The sequence below is a fragment of the Gavialis gangeticus genome, unplaced genomic scaffold, assembly GCF_001723915.1.
Source record: "Gavialis gangeticus isolate Ggan-Ray unplaced genomic scaffold, GavGan_comp1, whole genome shotgun sequence".
In the NCBI taxonomy this organism is placed as follows: Eukaryota; Metazoa; Chordata; order Crocodylia; family Gavialidae; genus Gavialis; species Gavialis gangeticus.
Window position 1 is genome coordinate 61,563,911 of NW_017729029.1, and position 12,558 is coordinate 61,576,468.

Below are 12,558 nucleotides of genomic sequence, written 5' to 3' on the forward strand. Positions count from 1 at the left end.
AATTTTTTTTTTTTTTTCCCCCCCCCCCCCCCCCACAAGTCATGGTGGGATCCACTGTATACTTTTTAACTACTTCACTCCCACAGCTGAGCTGTGCCTTTCTTTCCCATTCTCAGTGATCCCTGTTTTTTCACCAACCTTAAATGCCTGGCAGACATCATGAAATGGGGCCCCAAACAGTTCATCTAGAATACCTCTGTTGCCTCCTCTAAGCTTGTTGTATGTGATTAGCATGCCCTCCATGACGTAGAGCGGGACCAAGTTGCCTGTGTCTCATCTGCATATATATTTTTGGAGGATCTAGGACTCATGACAACACCTGGGGCTAATTAGCACATGGCTCTTTTGGCGGGGGGGGGGTGGTATCTGGAATATACACCCATAGCGAGCAGCGCTGAGCTGTAGCGTCACCATGGCTTGAAATGCTATGGACTCTGGTGGGTCGGGCCTAGCCCAGTGAACTAGGAGATAAATCACAAGCCTTTGACTTTGGACTAATGCATAGGAAGTACCATGATCACAATGGTGGCATGGGAAATACCTTGACCGAAGTAATGCAATTAAAATGGCACTGTGTAGTGGAGGGTTGCACCTTTGTCTGCTTGCGGACAGGACTCCCTATGAGATGCTCATTGTTAGCTTCCGGCTTGCCTGCTTCCAGTGAGAGGATCGTGGCTAGATGCTGACTTTATGGAAATGGAAAACTCCTCCCTAGCTTGCTGCTGCAACCATACTGCTGAGGGCAAGTGAAACTCAGGGACATCTGAAACCCAAATCTCCAGGCTTGGGCCTGCACATAGGATGCTTGCCAAAAGATTTGGAAGTGTCTGAACCCTCAGGCAGGGGTGGAAGATACTTGCCAGTAGCAGGGCCACGTGTGGTACTTGGATGATTCAAATGGATCTGGACCTGATCTGGTGCATTTGACCTGGGACATGAAAAATATTCCTTAAAAAAACCCAGAGTTTGTACTTGTATGTAGGTAGGGATCAAAATCCTGCTAAAGTGTGTTTATGGAGTACTTGTGCTAAAACTTGCAGCAGTACCTGATCACTGGATTTATTTTTCCAGGTGTAGCAGTGGGAGGAAGACAAGGCAAACCTCCAATAGTTAGAGTCTATATCTGGAAAATGTATACTTTTTCAATATATAGAATCTGATTGGGGGGTTGTTTTATAATCAGAATTATAAGATGAATTGGGTTCTATTTGAGTGAATATGGTACCTCTATATTCAGCAATCCCAAAGCAAAAAATACACACAAAAATCTACCTTGTATATGTAATATTGTGAACGTAAGAGAGACTTGTATATAGGAACAGTTTGGCCTGGTAGCTTGGCAAACTAGGCTGCTTCTAAGGTCTCTCACGGATGGCAGCGTTCTTGTCCTCCTGCCAGAAAAAGTAAATAATTCCTTTGTTTTCAGGAACCTAAAGCTCCACATTAACAGCAAGTCTCTTGCTATGAATGCTAACTAGGGAGCTTTGTATTAAATGAGGCTGTTCAAGGTCACGTCTTACTATGCTTTGCTGTTTAAAGTCTAGAAATGAAATTAAAAAATACATATAATCTATCATTTGATAAGTCTGATACAATACCCCCTATTATTTAAAGATAGATTTATTTTAGTATTTGTTAGTGTTAAATTTTCATCTATCTCTGTAAATTATTAACATTACCATTGACACCTAATGGAATATTTTCAAGCACTAAACTCTTTCCTTCCATTGGAACATTTCAAAGGATCCATTGTATATGCCCAATATCACCTGCAAGTGTGTGCTTCTGAAATGACTTTTTCTGTCAGGTTTGGATGATCCTTGACTTTCTCCCTTTCGCTAGATCAATTTGAGTAAAAACTTATTAAGAGCTTGATCCTACACCTTTCTAGCTGGTGTAGTTTTTTCATTGACTTGACAAGGGTCATTCTTGGATCTCATTCTTACACGATTTCCTTGTTTTTTTGAGTAACTTTGCCCTCTCCCACTGTGGAACAGGTAGAACACTCCTTAGCATATCTTTTTGTTGATTGTGGTAGCCTGGTTGATTGTTATGCATCTGGGAGGATTATGTACTTCAGAAGATTCTGGGTCTAAGTATTTGTTTTCCACATTTACAGAAATGCAAAGTGAAAATCAAAGGGGTGACTCTTCACTGGATCATGCAGACAAACTGCTGCTTACATTCTGTACTAAAATTTATATAGAAATTACTATACAAGTTCTGAGCAATGGAAAATAGGGTCCCATGGGTCTTTTTTGGTGGTCAGGTTGGACAAGAACAGAGCATCTGTCTACTGGAGTTTTCAAAATTTTGGGCATAAACCTAATGAGGAATGCATCACACCCTTCTTTTGTTTCTGAAAATGCAAAGGTGACACGAATCGTAAATCATGTTGCTGTTCTTTTTCTGTTTGACTTGGAAATTGTTTTCAAAGAAAAGCGCATACTAAAGTTAAAAGTTTGCTATTATACTGCTGCTAACTCACTAACAAATCAACCACAGCTGTGTCTTTGGACTTGCCAGAGATTGTTCCTCTTGGCTCATTACCAGTCAGGAAAATCGCCACATATTTAATGCTATTAATGTTTCTGTGGTTAGATACTAGAATTTGCATAAAATTGCTAAATTATCATTAACAGAAAGCAGTCCTTACCAATAGAGCTGGTGAACAATGGAAACAATATTTCCAACAGAACAGTTCAAGGGAGGTGTTGCTCTTTTACTTTTTCTTTCTAGCTCTATCCATGATCTTCAGAAATTCAGTAAAGGCCAACTGAAGGCCTGAGAGTACAACCTGGCTCTTCATTTGAGGAAAAGACAGACCATAACAATATGCAATGGGGTGGCTGAAGGAAAATGAGAAAAGCTTAAATTGATATAATAAAGTGAAAGCGAGAGAGGCGTAAGCTGACATACACTGGGAAATATAGGAAGTTTTGAAATCGACCAAAGTGATCGAAATGAAATGAAGACAAGAAATGGTCTTGGAATGAAGATGTGCCAAAAAAAATTTTAAAAAAATCCAGATCATGACTACTAGATTGTGTAAGATATCCAGAGGTATTCATATTGGTTAAGTACAGACGCTCAAAAAACTCCTGGTGGAAGTGCTTTATCGCGTTTTACTTAAAGCGCTTTAAGTTAGAGAAGGAGTGGGCAAAATATGGCCTGTGAGCTGCATCTGGCTCACCGAAGAATTTTATCTGACCTATGGTGGGTCCCTTGGTTCTGTCCAGCCCAGGTGCAGGGGGCAGTCCAGGCAGTGGCGCATATGGCTGGTCCCACTGCCCCTGGGTGCAGAGCAGGGCTGAGGTGATGCAGCTGCTGGACTTGCTTCCTGGCAGCCCCAGTGGTGGCAGTGGCTCCTCTTAGCTCCTGTCACTACCAGACCCAGCCCTGCACCTGATGCCTGTGTAGTCCAGCAAATTCTCCCCATGCCCACCACCAGGGGTGGGATCCACGTGGATAGGGCATGCAGCCGGCAGTTGGGATAGCCACGGGCAGGCGGTGAGCAGCATTCAGGAGTGGATTGGGTGGGCAAAGCTGGGTTCATCAGGTGGTGATGGTGTGGGGCTGCGGCCTAGGCAGAGCTGTTATCTACTCCCTGCACGCCCCTGTGATGGGCACAGATTCTGTTGGCAGGGGTGTGTGGGGAACAGATCATGACTCTGCCCTTGGCCTCAGCCCCAGCCGTGGGCCCAGGCTGACACTGCCTCATGATCACAGCCCCTGTCCCACTCCCAGATGCTGCTTCCTGCCTGTCTGTGGCTCCATCCTGGCTGAGTGCAGAGCTGTAATCTGCTGCCTGCAAACCCATGTGACGGGTGTTGATTCTGTGGGCAGGGGCGTGTGAACAGTAGATTGTGGCTTTGACTTGGGCCCTGGCCCAGTGCTCTCATTGCCCTGCAATCCTGGGGTCGTCTTGGAGACTAGCTGGGACCAGTGTAGGCAGGGCCAGGTGGATGGGAAGGCACTGTGTAGGGAGCTTTGGTGAGCTGTTGCGTACGTGGATGGGGGTGCTGATCCAGCCTGTGACAGATCACCAAAAATCTGTTTCTTGCCTGAGAACTGACATAATTGCCCACCCCTGGGTTAAAGCGTGAGTGAACCAAACAGACATTGACTTTGGTGGCGGGGGACATACTTTTTTGTCTCACGATGTGCTAGAGATCCACCACTTCGGAGCAGACTCGATTAATTGACTCTGTTCCCCACAACAGTTAAGGTGAACTGTGATGCGCTGCATGCAGTTGTATAAGCAGCAAAATACAAATTGGCATGCAGAAAATGGTGGCAGTGTGCTTTTGAACTAATGCTCCTCCAATGTGTGTTAGTTCAAAAGCTCACCACCATCATTTTCTCAGCACTGATGCGCATTTTGCTGCTTGTATGACTGGAAATGTCTCAGTGCCAGGTGCTTTTCAAGTGCCCAGTGCTGCAGCACTTGTGTGTGTAGAAATGCCCTGGGCTTGCTCCTACATACCTCTCAGGAGGCTGCCGAACTGGGTCCTTTCCCCACCCTCCACCAGTTGGCAACTGTCAGCAGCAGTTGGCAAGGGTGGGGAAGAGACCCTGGGCCCCTTCCCCATAGCTCTTCTGGACAGGCAGTGATGTGCTGAAGGACCGGCTGCTGTGGGGACACAGAGTCTAGAAAATTAGTGTCTCAGATGCAGGCAAGCATAATTTTATTTTGATTAGTAGACTATCATTTTGTTAGCTACAAAGATGCATTATACTTTTCCTGGGAAAGGAATTGCAGGGTTTTATATAATAACTTTAGGAAGAAAAAATACTAAAATGTAGCATAAAGTCTAACAGAAACTTAGAACACTTAGAAGAACTGGCCATTAAAGAGTAAGCTGGTTTAAAACTTTCCTACAACTGTACTAGATACAAGATAATAAAGACCTTTTATTCATACCAAGACTACTACAATTCATTCCTAATAATGACTCCCTTTTGTTTGTAGGCTACAGGGATAATGGCTGAAGCTTTGAGATGACAGATATCTCTTTTCTCCCCGTAATTCAGGAGGTGCACATGATACCTACAAAATTGTTTTAAAAACTCATTTATTTGCATGTTTATGCTTTTGTCCAAATCTTAGGCTTTTCCTGAACAATACCTCCCCTAGATATTTTTTTTCCTCATCATTGAAAAGCTGTGATTCACTCATCCCCTTCTAAGCTTTTCTGCCTTCCTGGCTCTTTTGTATCTTTCTGAAGTGCTCTATAATACTGAACTGTGTTTGGATAAAAGACATTTAAAAAATATATATTTTATGAAGGTAGTTGTGGCCCTCCACACTGAAAAATATTTTGTTTTGGTGGCATGAGGGAGTGCAGACAAATCAAAGCACATAAGGACTTATACATTTTTTTTGTCCTTTGTCATTGTTCTTACAAGAGACTTTGAGGTTCCTTTGTTACTCACCTTGGGAGAGACCACATAAGAGAAACAAGTGAGAAAAATAAGTATACCCCCAAAGGAAGTGTGGATAACTGCAGACTAAGAAATACAAACCCAAGTCACTATTGACTTCTCAGAGCAGGGAAATCAAATCTAGATGAAACATGCTAGAACTTCAACTTCCGATATATAGCTACAGTCAGGGACAGAACTCACCCAGCTGAATAAGAAGAGGTGAATATGCAAAGAAGCAGTGCCCAGGAATGGGGTTCTAACATGGGCCAAGTTTTGACTGGCTCTTTCATGTATGTATGGAGGGAGTGTGCAAGAAATCTTTCCTAACTTTGCATATCCATGGCAGGGCCTTGGTCTGTGTCTGCCCCTTCTGCACTCTCAGGTTGGTATTTGTTGCCTTGCAATAGGAGCATGATCCTGTTGTACCCATCTGCACTAGCCTGAGGGGATGTTGCCTTATGCACAGTTGAAGCAAACAGGAGGAGCTCAGGGAGTGAAGAACCTGTGAGCCTCCCATGACTCTCCATTGTTCAAACAGCCTGTGCTTTAAAAGCACAGTTGAACCCACACAGTGAGCATGACTACATGAGATGTTTTTCGAGGAGTAGGCTAACTAGCTACAGAGCAGATCTACTAGGCCTCGGGAAACTAATAAACTCCACAGCAGGTTAGTATTTATAAATACAAGTAGTATACTGCTGTGGAGTTTTTGTGGCAGGAACACATGTGTAGACACTAACCCGGCTGGCTTGGGTTATGAGGGTGCTTCAGCGCGGGGGCTGCCTGCTGGCTAGCCCTGCCCTGGAGATCCCTTGCAGCACATTGAGCTGGGTCAGAGCAGCCCTAGGCTGAAGTGGAAGTCTCCTTTCTTGTCTGTTTCCCTTTCCATGTTTTCCCATGTTGGTATCAGTAAGAAGTTTTTTTTTATGTGATATAGGAATCAAAACTCATGGTAGAGGTAGTACCTTTCATTAGACCAAGGAGATTTTTGCAAAAAAAATCATTATGTGCAAATAAAGATTTTTTGGGGTTTTTGCAAAAATCTAGTTGGTCTAATGAAAGATATCACTTCTACCATGAGTTCTGATTCCTTTTGCCTCTAGACCAATACAGCTACAACCTGGATAGCTGACTGTGGTATATGCACTGACAAGAGCCTTGCTTTGAACAAGATCCTGTTTTCACTATGAAAATCTGTAGGTTCTTGGTGTTGGCTAATGTGGTGTCTAAGGCTTAAATCCTAGGGAGGAGAGGGCCCTTTGTAGCATGAATTCCACATGCCCCCAGAGGCTGGGGGGCACGGTGAGCTCTCACAGGCAGCAGTGGCGCTGTTGGCAGTGGGTGCGTGGTGGCAGCGAGTGGTGAGCTCCCATAGGCAGCCGTGGCGCTATCAGCAGCGGGGAGAGGGGAGAGGGGAAGGCAAAGGCCAACCAGCAGTCACCTACAGATGCCACTGGCAGCAGCAGCCAGCAGTGACTGGGGACTGTCACGGTGGGTGGCGAGCAGTGACTGCCCACAGGTGATGTCAGCAATGTTGGGAGCACCTTTTTACAGGGGGTGTACTGCCAAGCTCAGGGAGTGCGCATGAACCCCCTATGTGTTGCCACTGCTTTGTAGTTTTCCCTCATGTTAACCAGTTGAAGCAAACCTTAGACTGTCATAGTATCATAGTACTTAAGATTGGCAGGGACCTAAACAAGTCATCAGGTCTGACGCCCTACCCCAGGCAGGAACGGGTGCCGGGATCATATTGCCTCAGCCAAATATCTGTCCAGCCTTTTCTTGAAGACCGCCAAGGTAGGAGAGGGCACCACCTCTCTTGGGAGCCCATTCCAGAGCCTGGCAGCCCTAACCGTAAAGTAATGTCTCCTGATGTCCAGCCTGAACCTTCTCTCTAACGATTTGTGGCCGCTATTCCTAGTAACCCTGGGTGGTGCCTGGGGGAACAGAGCCTCCCCCAATTCCCACTGATCCCCATTGGTGAGTTTGTAAATGGCTACCAAATCCCCTCTCAGCCTTCTCTTGTAGAGGCTGAATAGGTTCAGGCCCTTTAACTTCTCTTAGTAGGGCCTGCCCTGCTGCCCCTTGACCACACAAGTGGCCCTCCTGTGGACCTTCTCAATGCTAGCCACATCCCTCTTGAAGTGCAGCACCCAGACCTGGACACAGTACTCCAACTGTGGCCTGACCAATGCCTCATAGAGGGGAAGGATCACCTCCCTGGACCTGCTTGTGATACATTTGTAGATGCATGACAAGGTGCAGTTAGCCTTACTGACTGCTTCCTCACATTGGCGACTCGTGTCCATCTTGGAATTGACAGTGACTCCAAGATCCCTTTCTGCCACCGTGTTGCCAGGAAGGGTGTTCCCCAGCTTATAGGTGTGTTGCTGGTTCCTTCTCCCTTGATGCAGTACCCTGCACTTGTCTGCATTGAATTCCATCCTATTCTCATCCGCCCACCTCTGTAACCTGCCTAGTTCTAGTTGGATTCTGTCCCTCCCGTCCAGCATGCCCACCTCGCCCCACAACTTGGTGTCGTCAGCAAATTTGGACAGCGTACATTCCACACCCGCATCCAGATAGCTGATAAAGATGTTGAACAGTATAGGCCCCAGGACTGAGCCGCTGCTCGCATCCCTCCAGGTCGAAAACGACCTATCCACCACCACTCATACTCATGCTATGTACTAGGACACCACCACCACTCTCCTAGTATGTAGCATGACCTGCCAAACCCTGTGGAAGGGAAAACTTTCTTTGTTATCAAAAGATTATACTGAATGTTAATTGCCATATTACCTGACACATACTTTTGCTAGTGTGACCATGCTGGTAGCAAGGTAGAGGCTTGATGGAGGCAATATTTCCTTTTCTTTTGTAGTGTAAGGTGTCCTGATTTTGTATTTGTATTTTTTATTTGTTACATGGGTGCAGATAGGCTATGTTTATTATTTATTGAAGGTTTCTGATGACGTGTGAAAAGGGTTATCGACCGGGTTAATTTTTGGGTTACGTAATGCGAGTCCAGTGTACCTAGAGTAGTGATTCTCAACCAGCATAACATGGCACCCTGCGGTGCCTTGAGATTCTTTCAAGGGTGCTGTGGTGTGCTATGCAATGTTGGCATTATTGTGTGTGCAAACATGGTTCACAAGAGAAACACAAAGATTGCAAATAGGAATCTATAGTGTGAAAAACATTCTGACCTATTGCAGTTTTTTGAGTTCTTTGCCATAGAAGAATTGCTCTATTATTTTTCTCTAGTCAAAAAACAAGTGAAAACTAAGAGCTGGCATTTTCCCAGGGGAGCCTTGAGTCTAACGAATGATGCCTTGCATCTAAAAAAGTTGAGAACCACTGACCCCAAGTTTTCATATAAATGCCTGGTATATAGAAATAAATTAACACTGCAAATGTTCAAATTTTTCAGTATTATCCAGGGAGTGCTCTCAGAATAAAACAGCAGCACTGATTTGTTTTTCCAGTTATTGTCATTCCTTTATTATTTTTGTTAAAGCAGAGGCCATGACCCCATTATGTTAGGCATAGTACTCACAAAATAAAGCAGTGTTATCCCTATTCTGAAGATGTGTAGTGCAAAAAGTCTTAATTACCTTTTTCAGTCAGCACTTTTTTATTAAATTTATGAAAATCAAGTTTACGAAGCATACCTTTTAGCTATCTATCTTGGAAAATGTTGCCCTTTAAAAATGTCCATATCGCCTACAAATAAACTGTAATAGGAGATTGGGAACTATGAAATAAAGAAAATTAAAACCATCTTCTGAAGAAATGTATTGTCTATTTTTTGTTGGTTCTTTTTTTTTCTTGCACTTTTTTGTAGCTATTGGATATTAAGAATAATACATTCTAAAATGTCAGACTTTGCCTGTATTATCTGAGTGAGTCCTGTGGGATTTTTGCATTGTTAAAAGGGATTTCTTTTTTATACCTTTCACGATAAGAGTAGGAGTAAAAGTTTTGTACTGAGCCTTAATTACAGTGAAATATGGAAAAGATTTTTTTTCTAGTTTATTTGAACATTAATTAGGTTCTTAAACATGGAGCTCAAAAACATATTTTATCTAACAACATATTGTATTACAAACATAATATTTTAAAATATAAGTTACTGATTTGTGTATCCAGTGCATACAATGTAATTATCTCTTGATGCAAATATTTCTGTTCTGTTTCTTTGTAGGAAGGAGGCTCAGCTGGATGAAGAAGGACAGTTTTTAGTCAGAATAATTTATGATGATTCCAAAACATATGATCTGGTTGCAGCAGCAAGCAAGGTCCTTAGTGAGTAAGATATATTTTGAAATTATACCTACTTTCAAAGGCTGATGTCTTTGTAGCATGATTACTAATTTATTCATCCTTTTTAATGCATTAACTATAGATTATATATATGTATATGAGATTAATAAAAACACCAAAGTGTGAAATACGATGATGGGATTCTGGAGAGGAAGTGTAAGGATGGCTATGGTGAGGGAAAAAAAGTCTTGCTCAGAAAAGAGGAACTTTGTATTTTGTGTTTATTTAAAATCAGTTTATGCCTTTTATTTCTTGAGAGCACATTTTGTGCTCATTAAACATTTCAGATTACTAGCTCTTTAAATTGAAATGATCTATTTTATCTTCAGAACATGAACACTGTTACATACACTAGTGTCTCCCCACCCTGCCCACTTCTCAGTTTTTAGAATTATTCGGTCATTGACCTCCCTGCTGAGACTACTAAACGGGGTGCTTAGATATGGCATTGATTTTTGTAATGCCTCACCTCATTTCACATGGAGTCCATTGACTTTCATTTTCTAAAGCTCTGAGCTGGAATTAGAAAAGGAGAATTATTCCTATCACATGTATTTTATTTTACTTGACGTTATTTTAACCCAGCAGTCCCATGTAAGCCCATGACTTCTGCAGAAGTTGGGTTGCTGCAGAGTGCATAACTTTAGCTTCACTTACAGTGTTGTAAATGAGGAGTAACTTGATTGAGGTAAATGAATCTGGGTCTGTAGTTTCTTTCACCTTTTGTGTGGTGATCTATATCTGCACAAAACGGTCATTTATGTAAATACAAAGTGGAAAATGTGACTTAGAGTGGCCTGATGAACACTCAATGCCAGGTATTCACCTGATTGTTGAGTCTTACCTTATGCCCCAAGTTCTCTTGGCTTCCTAAGTCTAGGCAGAGTTTACATACTGTCCTATATGTGAATTAAAGATAAAGTGGCTTGCAGAGAACAAGCAATTCAGATTGACACGGGTCCATTTTTCTTTTATTTCAAAAAGACCTAAATGCGGGGGAAATCCTTCAGATGTTTGGAAAGATGTTTTTCGTGTTCTGTCAGGAATCTGGTTATGACACAATTCTTCGCGTCTTGGGCTCAAATGTCAGAGAATTTTTGCAGGTAAGAATTTTATGTCAAATAATTTTAAAACATGGTTCTAGAAATCTGCCTACATCTGCCTCCTGTTCTAAATAGGGTTCAGAACTGGACTTTAGGAAACTTGGTTTCTGTTCTGGGCCACGCAGGTGACCCATTTTATGTCTGTAGGCAAACCAGCTTCCTTGCTATTTCCTTTCTGTAGGATTTCATTACTCAAAAAAACTTTGGCTATATGTCCCTGTTTCATATGCATTCTGATAAAGTCTTTAATTATGTGGAGAACATAGCATGTAACCACATCTTTCATTGCATAGGACAGAGAAACTTTGTTCATGGAGAACCCAGGAGTGCCATCCTCACTGCCTGGCTGCCTGCCCTCACTGCCTGCTTGCTCCCATTCTCCCTGCCATGTCAGTTTTTGGAAATGAGCCAGTGTACCTGTATGAGAGCATTCTTGAATGTGTGTTCGCTCAGTGCTGCTCCTAGATACTGTCTTGGGCACATTTACTGTCGCATGCTTACAGATAGTCTAAGGCAATTACACAGCCTTATTTCCAGATACGGTGCATGTGAAACAAGTGAGTAGGGCGTGCTTTATGGTGATGCTCCTGTGCTTGGCACAGAGGTGTTGTAGACAACCTTAAAGGGCAAAATTTAGGTTGTACTGGTAATCAGAAACCACATTTCATGTCTGTTGGGAAAGGAACTATCAGGCTCACCTACATTTTTTGTTGGTGTTAATGAATGCAGCTTAGTAATTTATACTAGAAGAAACTTCCGGTATGTTTTTTTTTCCTCCAGAGCTCCCTTTAATCAAATACCATCGGTACTTTTTATTTCTATGTGAATAATACATAGCTGTTATTTCTCTATTGTAAGGTATGAGAATCATAGAAAAGTAGGGTGGCAAACGATCTCAAGAGGACACCTCCAACCTTCTGTTCAAGGCAAAATCATTCTCGTCTAAACCATCCTAGTCAAGTGTTTGTCTAACCTGCTTTTAAAAATTCTAAGCATGGAGATTTCACAAGCTCCTTGGACAGCCTGTATCTTACCTCTGTGCCATCCCAAAGATGACAGCCAGTAGCTCTGAAATTACCTCAGCCAGTTTCCTTTAGTAATCCAGTGCATCCCATCTCCGCCTCCTGTTTTGAAGCTATCTAGGTTCTCGAAGGAGTACCCAACCTGTGTTTCCACTACTTTAGGCTGCCCGTCCTTGCTGACAGCTACACTTGTCATTGGGTAGCTGACTTGATTCATGAAGACTGAATAAAAAGCATCCCATACTTCAGCCTTTTCTGTATCATCCATTACTAGATTGCCTTTTGCGTTCAGTAAGGAACTTACATTTTCTTTGCTCTGCCTCTTACGTCTGATGTACTAATAGAATCCTTTTTTTATTGTTAGCTGCACCTCAGATCATGCTTCCTTATTTTCCTTGACCTTCCTGATTTTCTTCTGATTTTTTTTCGCTATGCCCATGTGATACTCTTATACTTTTCCCTAATAACACCTTCAAATTAAGGCATTCGGTCTTTGTCCATGTGCAGAGAGAGGAACAAACACCTAAAAGATGATTTTCCACTGCTTCGGTGCTTCCCTTGCCTTTAGGATAGTGTCTATTTTGCTGCTATTCTTGTTGAAATACAAAATAATGAAACATTAATGTAAAGGGAATCTATCTATTTCTGTCAGAATTGAGTTGTGTGTGGGAAGCGTAATG

General features: G+C 42.7%; 1 protein-coding gene across 2 annotated transcripts in view; it reads left to right on the top strand.

The window, feature by feature from the left end:
- GUCY1B3 (guanylate cyclase 1 soluble subunit beta) overlaps positions 1 to 12,558 on the top strand; it is a 90,031-nt gene that overhangs the window by 32,986 nt on the left and 44,487 nt on the right. For both annotated transcript variants that reach the window (XM_019521688.1, XM_019521687.1), the window contains exons 3-4: positions 9,635 to 9,735; positions 10,738 to 10,856. In XM_019521688.1, the coding sequence (XP_019377233.1) occupies positions 9,635 to 9,735; positions 10,738 to 10,856 (220 nt within the window). The remainder of the gene's footprint in view (positions 1 to 9,634; positions 9,736 to 10,737; positions 10,857 to 12,558) is intronic.